We start from the raw sequence: 21,304 nt of genomic DNA, 5'->3' as shown, positions 1-21,304 counted from the left end.
CTTTTTATATAAATCATCTTGTTGTAGCTTGTAGTATCCTCAAATCACTTTGACCTTGAAGCTAATCTCTGTTAGATCAAAAGCATTAAGGTTAAAGGTTTAAAACCTCCCTAACAAGTATACTTCTTAGGATTTAAATTTGCGTTTTTCTTAACAAGGTGAAACTACTTACCATCTCAACTAATAACTCATTGGTTGTCGGCTTTTTTTACATAAATGATCTTGATTGGAGCTCTTGCTGCCTATATCTCATCCTACTTCATCCAAGCTAACATTGAGCGCCCGTCTCGTTCAAAAAATCATCAGCAATGAAAGGGAATAATGTGTTTGGTATGCCACCCAAAAAAAGAAAATCATAACATGAAATTTGTATTTTAGTCAAGGATTAATATCAAATTTTGATTTTAGTTCCTAAAGTTTTAAATCGTGATTTTTAGTTCTTGTAGTTTCATCATAAGGATTTGGTCTAGGCTGATACTATTAAGTACAAAAGTTAAAATTAAAACTCGATAATGGGGATTACCTAATTCGTTGTAATATGTTGTCATTGAGATTACATTATAGTATTGGATTAATTACTTTGTTATGCTAATAATCAATCACCCTGATAATCCTCATACATGGGAATTGATTAATCAAATTGGTGCCATAAATATGCCAATCATTTTTGTCTGTGTCTGCTCGACAGGTGCCGACTAATAATAATAAAATCTAACTTAATCTTCCTTTACCCACTCCTAAATTTCCCCAATAATAAGAAAAACAAAATTAGAGAGGCCAGGGGTGGTATATACTTGTGTCCATCCAAAACAGAAGAAACAGTTAATAAGGGTGGAGCGCCATCGTTTCCGAGGACTGAGATTGCAAAGAAAGATGACGACCATCAGAGTAATGCTCGGCCACGGCGGAGAAAAAGAAGGCTCAAATGTCAAGACAAGTCCAATAGAAACAGGCTCTGATACCATATTACTAATTGGTGAGTCAGAAAAGTCAATTCTCAACGACACGCCAATAGTTAGGCTGGTGTTTTAAGTACGCCTGCAAGTCACTTAGCATATACAATACCCCTCATCAAAATAAACACACCTCGTAGTTGCAAATCCTGCATACACACACTATCTCCGGTCCTAATTATAAGAGCCAGTTGACTAATTTGAAGAGATTAAGGAAGTAAGTTGAGTTAGTTATTTATCTTAAATAAATATTATTTTTCCTAAAATATCCTTACTAATCAAGTGTATTGACTAGAACTATCATTGTTAGAAGGGGTACTTTAGAAAAAAATATATAAATATGAGAGACAAAGTGGATTGGGATCTTATATTTAGGACTAAAATAAAAATCAAACATGTCTTATATTAAAGACCGGAGGTAATATATGTATATATATAACTTCGTCAACCAAATACATTAATTACCCAACAACAACTCTACGAATTATACGTACTTGTATGTTAGCAAAAGCTATGATCATATCAATGAAACACATATGCACTTAAAAACAGGGGACGTACACAATATATTCACAATGTTTAGACGTGACTTGTACTAGTTTCAATTCCGGTGATACATTAACATCAAGTTCCACTGTTTGCATTATTAAAATCCTTCCTAGATAATGCTTTTATTTCCTTTTAGATATCTGCAGGACAACGTCGAAACGACAAACCACCAACTCCAACGTTATTATATTCTATACCCATCTCTCTCCCTCCCTCCCTCCCTCTCTCTCTGGTTTAGTGCCTATATAAATCCATGCAAAGATGGCCTGTTTCCTCCATAGATAGCATCGAACTTGTTCATCTCCACACGTTTCAGAGATACAAAGGCTTTAGAGGTTAACTCTAATTATTCTGACCAGAATGGGAAGTATTGAAGGTTACAGGGCGGTGGAAAATAACTTTACAGTGACGGTGACGAAGGAGGAGGTGGTGGCTGCCGTGTTGCCCTTGCAAGAGCATTGGCTTCCGCTATCCAACCTCGACCTCCTTCTGCCGCCTCTAGACGTCGGAGTTTTCTTTTGCTACGACAAACCGGCGGCCACCGGGACTGCCGTAGTGGGGGCTCTGAAGAAGGGCTTGGCTGAGGCTCTGGTTTCCTTCTACGCCTTGGCTGGTGAGGTGGTGACCAACTCCGTCGACGAACCAGAGCTCCTCTGCAACAACCGTGGGGTTGATTTCGTGGAGGCCGAGGCTGACGTGGAGCTGAGAAGCCTGGACTTGTACAATCCTGATGATTCCATTGAAGGCAAGCTTGTTCCTCAGAAGAAAAACGGCGTGCTTGCTATTCAGGTGACATCTTCTACTCCGGTCTATAATACGCAGTAAATAAAATGTAAAGTTGGAAAAAAAGATATTACTATTATTATCATAAGAATGATGGCATTAGGCTTATACAGAACAACATATTATCCTAATTATAATATATATAATAATTATTTTCTAAAAATTATATAATGATTATTAAATAATTGTATGAAATCATAATTAATTTATAATTAATATCTCCGGAAAAATTATTTATTTTTATAACTAATCGAGATAGTTATTATAATATATTTATTGTAATAAAGAAAATAATACTCTTCTTTAGTAATGGGTGCTCCCTCCGTGTTTATAAAAACATAATTTTTCAGCCCCTATCTTGATATGTGTATATATATATATATATATAATACTAGTTCAGAGTTCTATGATGTTTTGAAAAATATTTTGAAAACAACTCTATTTGATTTGGAGAAAATTTGGAAAAAATAAAAAATTATTTAAACATAAACGATTTGCATAATTTTGATAACATAAAATTACTAATATTATTCCTAAGTTAGTATATTTGATTATCATACTTATAAAAGGGCAACTTTTATGTGATTGATCTAAGTTAATATGTGTAGTCTTTAAACAAAAAACATAGTTGGGTACTCTCCAAAGAAGGAAGGAATTTACACACATATATTACATCTATTTGTCTCCTTGTTATTAGGTTCTCAAACAATTACGCAATTTTACAATAATAGCATTATAGGTTTTATGTTGTTACGTTAGAACAGTTTGAAGTTTGGACAGTATATATTATTTTAACAAATAACCAACAAATAGTTGTTTTTTTAACTTATCATACACCTGTAATATAATTATATTAATTTAAAAAAACTTACTATATTTTCATTGAAAAAACTAATAATAAGAATAAGAGTATATAGGAATGCACATGTAATCTAATCTGACCATGATCTTTGAAAGCTTACAAATAAAGCGACGAATTATATTTTAATTATAAAATGATTAAACTTGCAAGAATGAAACACTGCAAAGAAATTAATTTTATAACGAAGCTGTCTTAATAATTAGTGTTAATATAATCATATTATCGAGAACCTTCTTAGCAATGATTGTGCACATACCTTGTAGGACTAAGTCTCAATCATGGATAAGGCCTTACCCGGTTAGGGTCTACCCTAATCATGATTAGTTCGATCTAACCGCAATAGTTCATATAATGTTTGATTTTAGTAACCATATTTTGACAAGAGCTAAAAATAGTGATGATTATGACTTTTGGAATGCGTAAGTTTTCTGCAATAATACCTTTTAGTGAAGATTTTTTTTAAGAAAATCGTGATTATAAGAAATATGATATGATTTTCCTGAAATACTTTTGTATAACATTATTATTCATCTTTTTCCTTTGTATAAAAAAATTATTATTTATATAAGTTAGGTAAATTAATTTTGATAAAAAAGATAAATATGAGAGATAAAGTAAATTAAGATCTTATACTTATGACTAAATCTGACACTCAACTAGATCTTTTGTTAGGGATTGGAGGATTGGAGGAGGTAGTATGCATTTTATGTTAACCTATTGAAAAGACTGGATTAAGATACAAATTTCCTCTGAAAAATTTCATTCAGGAGCATTAGGCAATCGAAAGATTTTATGGATGCAAATTTTTCCTGAAAAATTAAAGTTGTGCCAAATTTACCACATACCGTTAAAAGTATTAATGGCCAGTGTTGGTTTTTTTAATGATTGAGGATAAAATTACTACAATGTTAAACTTTCAAAACAAAGTACCTAAAAAAATTTTCATGTGCCAAGCACTCTTGAATAAAATTTTTTAGAATAAATTTGTATTTTAACCCTAAAAAGGCTAAAGTCATCTCTGTGTTCTTTTTCCTTTTGAAAATTAAAACTTACCACCCTTTCAAATAAGCTGATCATATATAAACTTTACAATAGCAAATGCATGGAGATAGGACCAAGTTGTTGATGGCAGTTGCACCCTATAACCTACCCCAAACCCGAAGCGAACTACATCATCCGTACAATATAAGGGTTTTTTTAAGGGAAAATGGCAATTAGGTCCCACTTAAGGGAATTAAATACAAAAAGGTCCCTTTAAATCATGAAATTATTTTAAAATCCCAAAAAAAAATTGCATTAAATTTTATTTGTTTACTTACCAAATTACCCTTCTTTTTTCTTTTTTAAGTTTGCATTGACAACTAAAAGAGTAGTGGTTGACAACTCAGGGTGCAAGGATTGACAACTATTACAGCTGGTTTGACAACTTATGGTCTGATATGCTGAGAAAATGTGTTGTCAAACCAGCCGCGATAATTGTCAATCCTTGCACCCTGAGTTGTCAACCACTGCTCTTTCAGTTGTCAATACAAAGTTAAAAAAAAAGGGTAATTTGGTAATTAACAAATAAAATTATTGCAAAAAGGTCCCTTGGGACTTCAGAATAATTTCATGATTTTAAGAGACCTTTTTGCATTTAATTCCCTTGAATGGGACCTAATTGCAATTCTCTCTTTTTTTAAAGGGGTGTGCCGGGCAGGTTTTGTGAAAAGTAATGTAATAATTTTTTGACTAATTTAAATATAACTAAAAAATGAGTTAAAATAGTTAATTATAATAAGTATGATTTTTCTAAAATACTACCTCCGATCCTAATTATAAATCCTCATTGGTAATATTCATATACAAATAACATCATATTATATATCAGTTTACACTTTACAAGTTAAATAAATTAGTTTAAAAAAATTATAAATGAATAATAAAGACAAAGTGAATTATTATGTTTTTGAATTTAGTTAGGATCCAATCAACTCTCAATTAGATATCACATGAAGGTCAGGAGAAAGTTTATAGCTTATATAATTTATATTCACTTATTAAATATGAAATCTGCACACCGCAGGCTACATTTCTCAGGTGTGGTGGCATTGTAGTGGCATGCTCTTTCGATCACCGCATTGCCGACGCATACTCAGCCAACATGTTCCTCGTGTCTTGGGCCCACTTGGCCCAGTTGTCCCAGTCGGCCAAGCCCACCATCTCCACCCTCGACTCCCGACCATGTTTCCGCCGCTCTCTCCTCAGTCCCCGGCGGCCCGCTGTCATCCATCCTTCCATCGACCGCATGTTTGTCCCGGTCTCCGAGCTGCCTCCTCCAAAGCAACCCAGTGCCGAATCCTTATCCGACCCCGTCATTAGTCGGATCTACTACATCACTGCCGACCAACTGAACCACATCCAGTCGCTCGCAAACTCATCGGCCTCAAACGTCGTCGGCGATGGCGTGAAGCGAACCAAACTTGAGTCTTTCTGCGCCTTCTTGTGGAGGATGGTTGCTGCAAGTGCCAACAGCAAAAGGGTCATCACCAAAATGGGAATTGTGGTGGACGGAAGGAGGAGGCTCAGCGACGGTCGTGACAAACAGAAAGCTTCTCTCATGGGATCGTATTTTGGAAACGTACTTTCGATACCATACGGCGAGGAGTCAGCAAGGGAGCTGACGGGGAAGTCGTTGAGTTGGGTGGCCGACAAAGTTCATGAGTTCTTGGAAGACGCGTTGACGGAGGAGCATTTCCTGGGCCTTGTAGACTGGGTGGAGGCTCACCGCCCTGGAGGTGCGGTGGCGAGCATATATGTCGGCGGCGGAGAGGAGGGAGAAGAAGATGAGAGTTCAGCTTTTGTGGTTTCGTCGGGGCAGAGATTCCCAGAGGAGAAGGTGGATTTCGGGTGGGGGAGGCCGGTGTTTGGGTCGTACCACTTCCCGTGGGGCGGAGACGCCGGGTATGTGATGCCGATGCCGAGTCCGGTGGGGAAGGGCGACTGGGTGGTTTACATGCACCTTCGAAAGGGACAGTTGGAGAAGATTGAGTCTGAAGCCGGTCAGGTGTTTAGGCCCTTGACTTGGGATTACCTTCTTCATTAATTATATACATGTATACTACCTGTTGATATTATTAATGTGTATGGTCGTGAATGTGTTATTTGAATAAAAGTGCTACATTATTAGTGCAATTTTATGTAATTTTAATTTGAAATGTTAATCTTATATATTTAACGGAGATTTTCCTCCTTTTTTTAATGGAAATTAACAAGATTATCAAACCGGGTGGATGAAAACAGAAACAGACAGAACAACTTCAGTAGGATGTTCATATCCCTTCAGATGACATTGTTTGAGGAAGCCGTGGTAAACTGTGCGGATCAATCCTTCTTCTATTAAGGCATACAAGTTCCAAAATGTTACTCCTCCGGTCCTTAATATAAGACCCAATTATTGAGTTGGTTTTGGTTCTAAATATAAGATCAATTTCTCAATTTTATCAATTTTCTCTAAATTACTCCTATAGATACTCCCTTAATCATAATCAGGTAGAAGATGGAGAGAAGGTATTAAGAAAGATGATTATGGTGTTTTGGGAAAAATGTGTCACATTTCTTATAATTAACTAACTTACCTAACTTCCTTAATATAATCAAAATAGTTAAATGGGTCTTATATTAAGGACCGGAGTACTTTCCAAATCCAAGAAATCTTTTCTAATTATAAATCCAGTAAAAGGCTTATCAGGAAGCATGGTAGTGCCGGGGAAAAAAAACAAAAGAATTGGACAATTTGGACTTCTTTTTCCAATGAAAATGGCAAAGCAGTGTGACCATATGAACAGAGCAGAATATGTTTCTGATCCTTCTTCCTTTTATATTTGTGTAAAATCATAGTCCATCATCCAGAATCAAAGATGTTAACACAAATATTAAAAGTCTGATGAAAACAGAAGCTTGGTGGAAGGTAGGAGAGCGAAATTGAGAAAGTTAAGGATGAAAAGTTGAGTCCTACTCATGAAGAGTTTGCTTTTTCCGGCGAACGTCTTTGAGAGACATGAAATTGTTTCTTAGTTTGATAAAGAGTAGTATTCATTTAAACTATAAAAGTTTGAGGAGAACTATAAAAGTTTGAGGAGAGTCTTTCGATTCGATCGTTTGACTCTCTTAAAGGCTCAAGCTTATATAGTTTTAATTAATCTTATAATTAATCGTCTAATGTAAAAATTCATACATTACCATTATGAGGTTATGCCCGTACCTAGAAATACTTACACTGAATCAGATTACGATCGGACACGGTTATAGACGCACAGCAAATACATCACCTGCATTGTTGAGAATAGAGACTAAAATGGCAACATATAAAGTAGCTAGCTTGCATAATTCATGGTTTAGAAGTTACGAACCCATAAACAACTTGGGTGTTATGCTTATAAGTAACTTGAGTATTATTGCCATAAGTACGTTACTTTGAGAGTTATGATCCCATAAGTAAGGAAAACGATCAGTATTTTTTTCATTCCCTCACCGTACCTTCATCCATATTGGATACTCCTCTGGTCTTATTTATAAGTCACTTCTAACATGTTTCACACAGGCCAAGAAAAAACTTAAACTTTATTAATTCTCATTTAAAATTTAACTTTCCAACTTTAGTCCTATTTAATATACATTATACCTCATGTAAACAAAGTTAACACAATAATAAATAGAGGGTAAAATATACATTCATACAAAAAATTTCTTTCACTGTCCTACTATAAATAGAACCATAAAATTCATTTTCTCTTTTTCTATAAATAGAACCACAAGAATATATATTAGCTAGTTACTCACAATGTCCATAATTTGTACTTCAACCCCATGACTTAATGGACCCAGGCTAATCTACCAAGGGCGGATAGCCATAATCCAACATGGATAATGGCCAAAAACAAAAAGTCATCATATGAAAATTTGCCCTCAACCACTTATACGCTTTGAGCTTGCCCTTTCCTCTTGCTGATATTTGTCTCGAGGTGTTTAATCCACATATAAATTAAGGGTTGACAAAGTAGGAAATTTAAAAGAATTATAATTTGATCCCACAATTTTCAACATTAAAATACCAATAATTCAGATATGGTACGTACTTAAAAGATCGAATTCAACCTCAAATTAATTATCATCCAAATCATATATTAATAATAAATGGAGGATTAAATTTTAAAAAATTGGCTCAAAACCATAGAGATTAAAATAATTATTTTTTTTCTCTTTATTATGTAGCCTTTGGTTTAAAAATAAGTACTTCCTCCCGTCCTACTTATCCTTAATTATTTATTCTTTTTTCTTTGTCACACATTCTCTCATTACATTTTCTTATAAATTCTTTTTCATCTTTTTTTCTCATAAGAACATATTGAGAAACAAAAGTATATTTCTTATCCATTGATTGCTTTTAACTAATTTTTCAAGGCAAATTAGTTATTTGAAGCTTACACCTCTTCTTGTTCAAAATATAAGCATCAAATTTTTCAAGGGGCTTGATTTTTCATAAGATAAATTTTCAATTTGTCTAATTATTTAACATATTTTTTATTTTTAACTTATTGTCTCTGCCACTTACCCTCTCCATAAATAAACATGTTTTAGGAAAATAAGTTGTATTTTCTTTTACATATTTATTATTTTGTGGTCTAGTTATTTGATGCTTATAGTTTAAATTGGATGAAGTAATAAGGATCTGAGGGTTAATTTAATTTACATAACAAAATATGATGTTTAAATCTTGATTACATGTCTAATGGATTGGTTGACCAACAAAACCAACCGACTTGGTACTATTAAATCTTAATTAATATGCGGGATCTTTCTGGGACAGGCTTAAAGTCACGACAAATCAACAACTACCTTTTTTTTTTTTTCCCTCTTTTTGCTTTTTGGTACTATTAAATCTTAATTAATTCACTTCTGTTTGCGGTAAACGAAAGTGGGCATTAGCTTTAATAATTTACTGGTTACGACGAGCATTCATTTCTGTTAAATAGATCGTTATCCGATCAATTACTGGCAATTGATGTCTTGGTTCTGAAAAGCAACTCCTAACATCGAAGTCATTTGAGAATTGAGAGAAGTATTCATGTCACTAGGCTTACTTTTTTTTTTTTTTAATATAAGAAACAATCTCTCTAATCGTAATGGTGTCTCTAAATATAAGAAATTCTTTTCATCTGAAATTTTAAACTGTTTTTTTTTTCATTTTTACCCCATTAAGTATATACCACACTGATTATTTCTCCGCAATACCTATTACCTCTCATATACGCTCTTTACATACAAGAAAAAATTGAAAAAAATGCATATATCTCATGTATTTGTTACTCCTCCGGTTCTTAATATAAGACCAAATTGTTGAGTTAATTTTTGTCCTAAATATAAGACTTGTTTGTCATATTTATCAATTTTTTCTAAATTACCTTTATAGATACTCCCTCAACCATGATCAAATAAAAGAGGGAGGAAGGATATTAAGGAAGATAATTACAGCGCTCTAGGAAAAATATGTCATATTTTTTATAATTAACTATCTTACCTAAGTTTTTAATTAATTAAATTAGTTAAATATGTCTTATATTAAGGACCGGAGGGATAGTTATTACTAAACTTAACTAATATTTTAAACCACATGATTTTATAATTGTTTTTCATAATAATAAATGGAGTCACGGAGCGAGTAGTATCATTGACAGAGCCATTTAACTCTAAATGATGAGATTGCCAATGTTACAAGTATCTCTGATCTTAATCATCATCTTTGCTTTGATTAGACATATGCATGTTAATTGATGTGGAACACAATCTCGCAAGTTTAATCCTACCACACTACCACGCACGCATCAATTGTGATTTTGTGAGTTTCATTACTCAAAAACGTTAGGTGGCCTCCTAACAACTCACCCCATTGGATTAATTGCTTTTATTATTCAACGAATATCATCTTGACACCAAATTACTTATCCACACACACTTAATTAAACTATACAGGCAGGTTAATCAAAATGAAATAATTAATACATTATATTATTCATGACGTGAGGTTTCAACCTTGTTTTCAATTCTTTTTCTCTTCATTCAATCATATCTCATATATATACTCCTCTTATCCTTAATATAGGACCCAATTATTGAGTTGGTTTTGGTCCTAAATATAAGACCCATTTTTCATATTTATTAATTTTCTCTAAATTACCCCTATGGATACTCCCTCAACCATAATCAAGTAAAAGAAGGAGAGGGGATACTAAGAAAGATGATTGTGGTATTTTAAGAAAAACGTGTCACATTTCTCATAATTAACTAACTTACCCAACTTTTTTAATCTAATCAAATTAGTTAAATGGGTCTTATATTAGGGATCGGAAGAGTATATACACACACATACCCCACAAACTGCATCTATATACATGTAGATGCGTCGAATCTCATGTGCATGAACACGCGAATATATAATTTTAGAGTTTTTATTTTTTTAAATCCTGAAAAATTCAGAAGTACATCATTTTATCAACATAAAATATCAAAATATCATGCATTTTATATATGATGCCAGACTGGACATCAGCATCACATAGCGGGCATCTCGGCCTCCCCTTGCCCCAAAAGCTGGCCTATCATCTTCTTCCCCGTACGTCTTTGCCGCAGCGATATATATCGCCTCCCTAGCTACCACCACCAGTGCGGTGAGCCTCCCCTGCTCCGCCCAATCTATGAAGCCCAGGAAATGTTCCTCCGTTCACTGCTTCTTTTTCAAGAACTCATGAACTTCTTCATTGTCGGCCACTCATGTCAAAGGAATTTAAAGTAATGGGAGTATATTGTTTCTAATTTAAATGCATCGTCTCCACACTACAAAAACGTATTTTGCCGTTTTTTGAGAGAGAATGTGTCAATTTTGCTATTACTTAAAACTGGTAATGAATCAGTTTATATGATTATGTTACTATTAGTCCCATTTTTATTCATTCAGTTCCTAATATTTCAATGACCATAGATTTGAATGAATTTTAGTGATGATTTTTACATCAATTATTATTAACTTTAGTTATTGAGAAATCATAAAGATCAAAATTCTCAATATCATTATACTTTGTTATTATTACAATCAAACTATTATTACATTTTCTTATATTTTGTTATTAGTTATTAGTGATTATTAATATTATTATATTTTTTATTTTTAACTAAATTATATTATTATAATATAATCAGTTTGATCTAGAGTTAACTCCCCAGATTTGACCTATTGACCCTTAAACCATTATCTTAAGCAGAGAAAGATCAGGAAATACAACACAGCGGTGCCTTCTAGAATATTTTATTGTCTTCTCTCCTTCCTTATTTTATTTTTCTTGTTATTATTATTAATTTATTACCTCCATTTCAAAACTAGCCTTTAAGCTTATGGTCAATATGCGTTTTTTTTTAAATTATGAGTCATTTAACATGGTATTAATTAAGTTTTCTATTATAAATTGTTCTTATTTTATTTTTTTTTAAAAAAATATAGAATCTTTCAGGCATATTTCTCTTCCAAAGTTTTCTAATAAATATACACGGATTTTAGCAAGAATAATTTAGCATTCACATAGCAATAAAGAAGTTATACGATGCTAAAATTTTAATGAAAAATAAAAATTATTCAGACACATGTTACAATTATTTAAAGAATTCTTTTTTTATAAACATTATTTAAAGACTTCTAATTTGATATTTAAAAAAATAGCAAATAAAATAAGATAAAAGAAGGTAAAATAATAAAAGAACCATATATCAATGTATATGTATAAGTGGAAATGGCAAATGGGGTTGAAGGGTTGGCCAGGGGAGAAAGTAGTTTTAAAAACTTGGATATATACTTCGACTTATTAGAGGGATTATAGATTAAATAAAAAAATGGATTAAAATTATCTTAAGAAAACATGTGATTAATATTTACCTTGACTGGTCTTTTTTTATTTTTTGACCTGGAAGATTATCTTGACTGGTCTAACACCATTTTTTTTTTTACTCGTTAGGTGCTAGTTCAGCCGTTTTCTCTAAGTCTAGTTTATTCTCATGTTCACACTTGATTAATTAGGGATCTGATTGATAAAAATTAAATTCCAAATATCAAATTGCTAATTAAGAGAAGTTTGAGAAACCAAAAATTTTATTATCCCTAAATATTTTGACGATCACATTTTCCTAATGAATTGCTCCAAGCAAAAGCTCAAATATTTCTACTTCCATTATTCCCATATATATGTATATTATGGGGATTATCCCACGAATTCTTCAAATTAAAGAAGGCCAAAAATTAAACGTAATTAACAAAATCACACAAATTCCATTCCTTTCATTTCTCTCTTGAATGAAAGCAGCAAAATATTAATCACAAAAATATTGTGGAACACAACATACACCAGCCCATTTTGTAAAATAAAGGATGCAGAGAAAAGTCAATATTCAATTTTTTTTTTCAATTACTAAAATGTCGTTTTTTTATTTGTTAAAATTCCATCATTCTATCACCTCTATCACAATACGTACTGCATGCGGAGAGCGACGTATGAAGTGAACTGGCCCCAAAAACGTGGTCAAGGTGAGGATTAAACTTGCAAGCCTTTGATTTCCCCAAAAAATATAATTAATTTAATGAAGAAGGTAATCCCAAGTCAAGGGCCTAAACACCTGACCCGCTTCAGACTCTATCTTCTCCAACTGTCCCTTTCGAAGGTGCATGTAAACCACCCAGTCGCCCTTCCCCACCGGACTCGGCATCGGCATCACATACCCGGCGTCTCCGCCCCACGGGAAGTGGTACGACCCAAACACCGGCCTCCCCCACCCGAAATCCACCTTCTCTTCTGGGAATCTCTGCCCCGACGAAACCACAAAAGCTGAACTCTCATCTTCTTCTCCCTCCTCTCCGCCGCCGACATACACGCTCGTCACCGCACCTCCAGGGCGGTGAGCCTCCACCCAGTCTACGAGGCCCAGGAAATGCTCCTCGGTCACCGCGTCTTCCAAGAACCCATGAACTTCGTCAGCTACCCAACTCAACGACTTCTCCGTCAGCTCCCTTGCCGACTTCTCGCCGTATGGTATCGAAAGTACGTTTCCAAAATACGATCCCATGAGAGAAGCTTTCTGTTTGTCACGACCACTGCTGAGCCTCCTCCTTCCGTCCACCACAATTCCCATTTTGTGGTGACCCTTTTGCTGTTGGCACTCGCAGCAACCATCCTCCACAAGAAGGCGCTGAAAGACTCGAGTTTGGTTCGCTTCCCGTTTGAGGCCGTTGAGTTCGCAAGCGACTGGACGTGGCTCAGTTGGTCGGCAGGGATGTAGTAGATCCGACTAATGACGGGATCGGATAAGGATTCGGCACTGGGTTGCTTCGGAGGAGGCAGCTCGGAGACCGGGACAAACATGCGGTCGATGGAAGGATGGATGACACCGGGCCGCCGTGGACCGAGGAGAGACCGGCGGAAACATGGTCGAGAGTCGAGGGGGAGATGATGGCTTGGTGGACTGGGCCGACGGCCAAGTGGGCCCAAGAGACGAAGAACATGTTGGCGGAGTATGCATCGGCAATGCGGTGATCGAAAGAGCATGCCACTACAATCCCACCACACTTCAGAAAGGTAGCCTGCAATGTTTATATATTTAGTAAGTGAATATGAATTACATAAACTATAAACTTCCTCCTAACCTTGATATGATATCTAGTTGAGAGTTTATTTGATCCTAACGAAACTCGAAAACATAATTCACTTTGTCTTCCAAAAATATAATCAGATTGCACAGCATGGTCTTATTCTTATGATGATAGATTAATAGCAATAGTACTTGTACTGTTATTAACTCTGCTGTTTATTACGTGTTTATAATATAGACCGGAGTTCAAGATGTCACCTGAACAGCAAGCACGCCGTTTTTCTTCCGAGGAACGAGCTTTCCTTCAATGGAATCATCAGGGTTATACAAGTCGAGGCTTCTCAGCTCCACGTCAGCCTCAGCCTCCGCGAAATCAACCCCACGGTTGTTGCAGAGGAGCTCCGGTTCGCCGGCGGAGTTGGTCACCACCTCGGCAGCAAAGGCGTAGAAGGAAACCAGAGCCTCAGCCAAGCCCTCTTCAAAGCCCCGACCACCGCAGTCCCGGTGGCCGCCGGCTTATCGTAGCAAAAGAAAACTCCTACGTCAGCGGCGGCAGAAGGAGGTCGAGGTTGGAGAGCGGAAGCCAATGCTCTTGCAAGGGCAACACGGCAGCCACCACCTCCTCCCTGGTCACCGTCACCGTAAAGTTATTTTCTCCTGCTTTGTCACCTTCAATACTGCCCATTCTGGTCAGAATAACTAGGGTTGAGCCCTGATGGCTTTGTGTATCTTAATTGTGGAGATGAGTAAGTTGGGTGTGCTATCTATGAAGAAAACAGGTTATGGTTTGCGTAGATTTATAGGCAATAAAACCTAGAGAGAGAGGGGTGGATAATATGTAATAACGTTGATTTTGCGGTTGGTGGCCGTTGGACTAAAAAGGTGCGTACATGAGTGTAAGGAATTATAGATAGCATAAGCATTGTGTAAACACTCGTGTATTAATAATTCCAACGTGGAAGTTGTCACCGAATTTAAAGCAACGTCTCTATTTTATACTCTATATCGAAATATAAGCCTTTAAACTTTTGAAAGGGTTTGGTTTTTGTTATAAACTTCATTAATTAATACATTTTTGTCATTTTGATCATTAATTATAATTATGTGTCTCTTTCTGTTTTTTTTTACTTATTCTCTTTCATATCCTTTTTTACTCATTCTCTCTCCCATGAATAGATTGCATTTTTTTTTACATATTTATATGTTATCTTTAATCAATTTTAACTAACTTCTTACACTGTATGAATTAGTTATTTGATAGTTATATTTTGAATCAAAAGAGTATATATATAAATACGCGTTGCACTGTTTTTTATAGAGATTGTGTCAATTTTGCTTTTAAAATGATAATTTTATATTTATTTACGTTCAATTTGATTCATTATATATTAACGTACATAAGGTGTTTTGGATAATTCATACGTGTGTGTATCAAATACCGGCGCAGCCAGAATTTGCTGCCGGTCTACTTTTGAACGAACGTTTTATTGGGAGCAAATTAAAGGGCCCCACACACAGGAAAGGAGTAGGTAAAGTAAAGGAAGACTGGGTCGGGTTTCTCAATTCTTCCCTCCCAACATCAGCTCCTTTCTTTCGTGTGGGCAAATATAGTTGAGCCGTTCTTTGCCTCTTTTTTTCGAATTGTTTTGTTTTCTAACACCACCGTGACTTTGAACCCAGTCTTATTAACTACGGGACGCTCCTTAATTTATGGAGTACGCTATAATTTATAATTTGATTGATTTTCTTCAGGTTCCCATTTTATCCTTTCTCTAAAGGATACTTTGTATTGTCCCAATGCAAGAGTTAGATGGCAAATTGGCAATCCGTCCTTGCTCCCACATTTTGGCCGACATTTTATCCTTTCTCTAAAGGATAATTTCTAATCTCCTTGCAGGTCATGTTAAACTTGAAGTTGATGGCTCTGTGCTTGTTGATGGAAGAAGTGCTTGTGGAGGTGTATTAAAAGATGACGAAAATAGATGGATTGGTGGCTTCATGTGTATAATTTTCCCTGGTTTCCAGCGATTGAACTGATTGGAATCATCAATGATCTCACTATTTGTTGGAACTCATCAATGAATCTCACTATTTGTTAGATTGTGTGATGATGATCGTCCTTTTAAGGACTTAGTTGATGATGTTAGGAGCAGTTTCTATAGAGAATGGCAGGTTCTTATTTTGAACAGTGATAGAGAGAACAATACCTATGCTGACAGGTTGGCGAATGCTTCTTATGACATAGAAGCTAACTTTTGTTTCCTTGACCCATCTCCACCTTTTCTGATAGGGGTGGATTTTGATGAAGGAGGATAGTCTCTGTACTAGCTTGATGTTTTGATTAGTAAGATTTTAAATATTATTAAAAAAAGGATAATTTGTACGAACTCACACGTATAATAAATTTGAGGAAAAAATACCAACAAATTATTGGTTGAAATGGTAAGCAGTCTTATCAGAAAAAAACACAAGTACAAATCCCGAGAAATACACTTGTTGGGAGGGTTTTTATCTTAACACTCTTAGCCTAAGAGAAATTAGTCTCAAATCTAAAGTGATTTGAGGATATCAAAAACAAATTTCAGTAAAAAAAAAATTATACAAATACGTGTAACAATTATTTAAAGAATTCTAATTTGACATTTTATATTTTTCTCTTTTATTAAATCTAAAATGACATCGTTTTGAGTTAAAAAAATAACAAATCATTATATTTCTATAAATAAAGGGTAATTTTGTAATTTTGCCCCTAATAATGGGTAAAATTAATAATTAGTCTTAGTATATTAATTATCTTATTTGCTCTTTTTTTTATTAAAATAAACTGGTGCTTCATCCATTCAAAAAAGAGACCATAAGTCTAACGTATGTACATGAGGGAAAGAAAGGAGCAAAAAAAAAAAAGGGTTATACAATCCTTAAGAAATCAAGACAAGCAATCAATAGCGATTCTAGATCGATGGTGTGATCAACGACAGCATTCCTACTTGCAGGTAGCTCTCCCAGGTGGAAAGATTCACCGGCAAAGAAGCGCTTATTTTGAGCCCCACAAAGCTTCCAGGTAGTGATTCCAAACATAAGAGTCCATCATCGATTGAATCGTCAAGGGCCTATGTTATGGAGCCACCATTTTTGAATCGGCAAGGGAAGCAAATTTGTTAGCTTGAGTTCCAGAATGAGTAGTTTCCAACAAGCAACATCAAAGGGACAATGTTTGAGAACATGGTTAATGTCTTTGAGTCCTGATCCACAAAGCTCATGTTTCATCTAGGGTAAGATCAGATTCCTTCTTTTCCTCTCGATGTTGGTGAGAAGCTTGTTCTTGTAAGCCATCCAGATAAAGGATCTAATGCGTTGTGCTTCTGGCTACTTCCATATGAGTTTCCAACAGTGGTGATAGTCCTTCCAAAAGCTCTCTTTGATTGGTTGGTACGCCGAGGACATTGTGAAAAACCCATTTGGTGTATCTCCCCTTAAGCATTATGCAGCACCATTATTAGGACTTGGCGGTTTAGTGGCTGCAATAACATGGTTAATTGACATTGGAAGAATATCTTGGAAAAGATCCCATCCCTATTGTCCATTAGCATCTACAAAGCTGCAAATGGGGAGACTTAGGAGGCCAGCCGTGATGACAGAATAGGGCAGGTTTTTCAGAGGACCCAATTCCCCGATCCAGTTGTCAGACCAAAACTTTACATGTCTACCACCTCCCAAATGCCGGCGAATTCCCAATGAGTTTCAGGCCACGACTTGGCAATGCTCCTCGAAGCATGTGAACATGTTTTAGTGTTGAGAGTAGGGTTGGTGGTTAGATGCCAGCCATATTTGGCTCTCAACACTTCTACCCAAAAAAAAAAATCTAGGTTGCTAATGAATTGAAGCCCAATTTGGAGAGAGAAGCGATATTTTGGCTTCTTAGCTTCTTAAGACCACATCATGCATCCATTGTTCTGAGGTTGGCAGAGATCCTCCCACTTAACCGAATTAATGCTTATGTGATCGATTTGCATCAGGCCCCCTTATGAATTGCTTGGTCAATTGTTCAATTTCAGAACAGCAAGTAGCGAGTACCATAGAGGTTTGCATAGCATAGTAGGGGATAGTAGAAATTATAGACTTAGAGAGATTTTGCTTTCCAACTTGAGAGTTTCTATGTGACACGATCAATGATATACTGGTAAGTATATTTGGTAACCCAAAAGTGAAGGAGAGGCACTCCAAGGTAATTTCCTAGTTAATCAATCTTAACACAATTAAGGTAATCGCAGATAGAATCAGCATCCTGTCTTTTGACATTCTTTCAGAAAAATATAAGCATATTGGAGTAGCTGACAGAGTGACCCGAGGAGGAACAAAAGTCAACAAAGATCTTCTTAATTAATCTAACTTGCCTTGGTTTAGTTGAATTGAATAAAACTAGATCATCTGCAAAAAATAAATGGGGGAGGAGGACGCCTTCTTCCCCCATTTTAATTGTTTCCCACCGTTCTGAAAAAAACCTCAGCTTGTATGGTTTGTGATAGACACTCTGTGGAAAGAACAAACATGCAAGGAGAGAGGGATCCTCTTGACGAATCCCTCTTCGGGGTTGAAAGAGAGTAGAAGGTGAACCGTTCCAAAGGACCTGCATGGTGGGAGTTGTAATACAGTGCATGATGAGTCTAATGAAGCTGTCTGGAAAGCGAGCATCTCTGAGTGTGTCTCCAATAAAGCTCCATAATCTGGATATTTATAACCCAAACGTGCGTATATAAGCAAGTCCAAGGTTTAGGTGAGCGTCGCATATCGCCTATCTGTGGCACGCCGCCAAGAAGGGGAACTCCAAAGTTGCATCGGACTCCGAAAAGTTCACCGGCCTCTGGCGCTGAAATCTTGAAGCATGGTCACTTTCGCTCCCTTCAGTCTCCCGCTTATTCATCTTCACTTCCGATCCATATAAAGATAGCCGTCGATTAGCCGTCCGATCCATATATCTACCGCCGATTGTGGTGGAACCCATTGATTAATGTGACATAAGTGACTTCATTTAAATGAATCTCTGGTTCTGATTGGATGAAGTTACTTATGTCACTTAATGACTGGGTAATCAAATATCAGCGGTAATGTTGGCACAATCCAAGGCGTTATAAATTTGCCGGGGAATTGTTTGATGATCGATGAAATAATCAAACTAGCTATTGTATGTTGATTAGTGGATTATTTTGAAGTTAAGATGGTTACTGTAACAATATGCGTCAAGAAATCGTGTTCATACTAACTTAGCAGATCTGTGTTGATGATCGTTGACGATGATGATTTTAAGTTTTGTTGAATGTAGGAGAATTTTTGGGAGAGTCATTAGTCTCGTTTATTTTTTGATCTAAATCATCAATCAAGGCTGGCAAAAACGAAAAATCAATCAATATGGAATTCGAATATATTTATATATTCCCTTAATAAGATTTAAATTATATTTTGATTGCAATTTGAATATGTTGGACTAAACAAGGAGCATCATTATTAAATAAAATTTTAATTAGAGGTTCAAATGAAAAAATTAATAATTAATTTAAATTTGAATAATATCTTAATTAAGATTTGAATAGATTGAATTAAATAGGTAGTATCATAATTAAATAGTATGTCAATTGGGAACTTAAATAAAAATAAATAATTAACTTTAAATTTTTATATGTTTTTCCTAAATTGTGTATCTCTAATTCTAATCTTATTTGAATGAATTAAAAAAAAATACTTATATAAAAGTGAATCTTGACTAATTTAGATAATGTAATTTATTAGAATTTCAAATCTAATCAATATTTTATTCTCGTGCCAAGAAATTTCTAATTCTAAACTAGTTACTGTGCAATACTGCGATTAACGCGGCAGGGTCCAGATAAAATTGGAAGTATCTGTGGAATATCTTGATGGAGGGTTGTACCTTTGAACATAAGAGGAAAGCAAACAAGAAAAGAAAAGAAAATGAGTGTGTGATTTTGCTGAAACCATTCATTTACTGGAAAAGTGACAGTGCCAAATCTGGTAAAACTGAGAATGACGGGATGTTTGGTCCCCCAAAAAAAAAACATAATATTTGTAGAACTGATATTTTTAGAACATGTTTTCAGAATAAGGTACTTGAAAAAAAGTCTGTTCATTACATTTAGAAACTAGAAAATATGAGAACTTGTTTGGTAACGACTATTTTACTATTGACATGCTTTTTCATACTTTAATTTTGGTAAAATTTGCTCATATTACTTTGGGTAACTTGATCAAACATAACATCAACGTAGTATATTTTTAATATCATGCTTAGGCCAGTTTGAATTTCCAACATGCTCGCCAGTGGCAATTTTGATGAAATGAACGTAGTATAACCCGAAAAGTGTCAATATTTTTTCTCACTGCACAGACCTCATTTATATTTATATATACATGTGCAAATAAATATAATTTCTCCAAAATAATAATTATTCAGTCACAAATCCAGCTTAATTACGATCCATTCAAACACCTTAAAAAAATAACAAACTGTTAATATATTGCAAACGAACAGTATTATTGAATCCGCAAATCGTGCTGCGTACCTGTCAACTGCGCATAGAACCAAGCACAAAGTGATTGTTTTGGAAAAAAAATAAAAATAATAACTGAGCATAAACTGTAAGGCAAAATAAATCTAAAATAAGGGTAAAATTATTACCATTATTATTATTTAAGTTTTCTGTTATTTTAAATTAATTTAATTAATTTTTTAATTAAGGGAAATTTTTTTGTCGTATAAAATTTTTTCTTAGAAGTTTTCTGCTATAAAAGGCCCGTAAAGCGGTCTAGGTTTAGATACAGTGTTGCATCTAGCATCATCAGTTCCTGACAGTGTCGCCGCCAGGAGATAAACTCCTTATTTAGTTTCAACTTTCATCAGATCCTTCAGATCTGAAGCATCAGATCAGAGAGACGATCTTGTTCAGATCCGAATTGCAGATCTTCTTTGCCCTTCCCAGACTTCGTCTTTTCCTTCTGTCTTCTCCGTTTCGATCGCTTCCTTCTCTCTTTTCCTTAACCCCCTTATCAGTCTCCAGATTCACCATCTTCCCTTCCAATCACCATATTTAATCAACATCGACGACGCTTTAAATTCATTCGATCGCATCTTGATCAATCTTTACTGAAGATTTGGGCGGAATCCATTGATTAAGGTACCATAAGTAACTGAATTTATATTTCTGGTTAAATTGAGTTACTTATGGCCCTTAATCGCTGGGTAATCAAGCCTGACGTGTTGGACAAATGGCTTCTTTGCGCCGAAAGGCATCACCGGGAACGTCTCCACCTTTTATATAACGAATGGTCAAGTTTTTTCTGTTTTCCATTTTGATTACTGAGATCGAATTCTTTTATTTACGATGCTTTAATGCAGGGGAATCGTTCCGTGAAAATTATTAGTTGTAGTATATTGATAAAGGCAAATATTTGGAATTCTCTGAAAAAATGCGCCACATGA

The 21,304-nt window shown here is 35.1% G+C and overlaps 1 protein-coding gene and 1 pseudogene across 1 annotated transcript; one reads left to right on the top strand and one right to left on the bottom strand.

Moving 5' to 3' along the window:
- The first annotated feature begins 1,821 nt into the window (after positions 1–1,821).
- LOC114752389 (shikimate O-hydroxycinnamoyltransferase-like) lies at positions 1,822–6,276 on the top strand. Its single transcript, XM_028941143.1, has 2 exons — positions 1,822–2,291; positions 5,213–6,276. The coding sequence occupies exons 1-2, from the start codon at positions 1,863–1,865 to the stop codon at positions 6,230–6,232; spliced, it is 1,449 nt and encodes a 482-aa protein (XP_028796976.1). The 5' UTR covers positions 1,822–1,862; the 3' UTR covers positions 6,233–6,276.
- Positions 6,277–12,488: 6,212 nt separating this feature from the next.
- LOC114752390 (shikimate O-hydroxycinnamoyltransferase-like) lies at positions 12,489–14,624 on the bottom strand (annotated as a pseudogene).
- Between the last annotated feature and the right edge of the window lie 6,680 nt (positions 14,625–21,304).

The sequence above is a fragment of the Neltuma alba genome, unplaced genomic scaffold, assembly GCF_004799145.2.
Source record: "Neltuma alba isolate B1F8T4 unplaced genomic scaffold, ASM479914v2 tig00007360_pilon, whole genome shotgun sequence".
Lineage (NCBI taxonomy): Eukaryota > Viridiplantae > Streptophyta > Magnoliopsida > Fabales > Fabaceae > Neltuma > Neltuma alba.
Note: the sequence above shows the minus strand (reverse complement) of the source record. Positions and strands in the feature narration are given on the sequence as shown.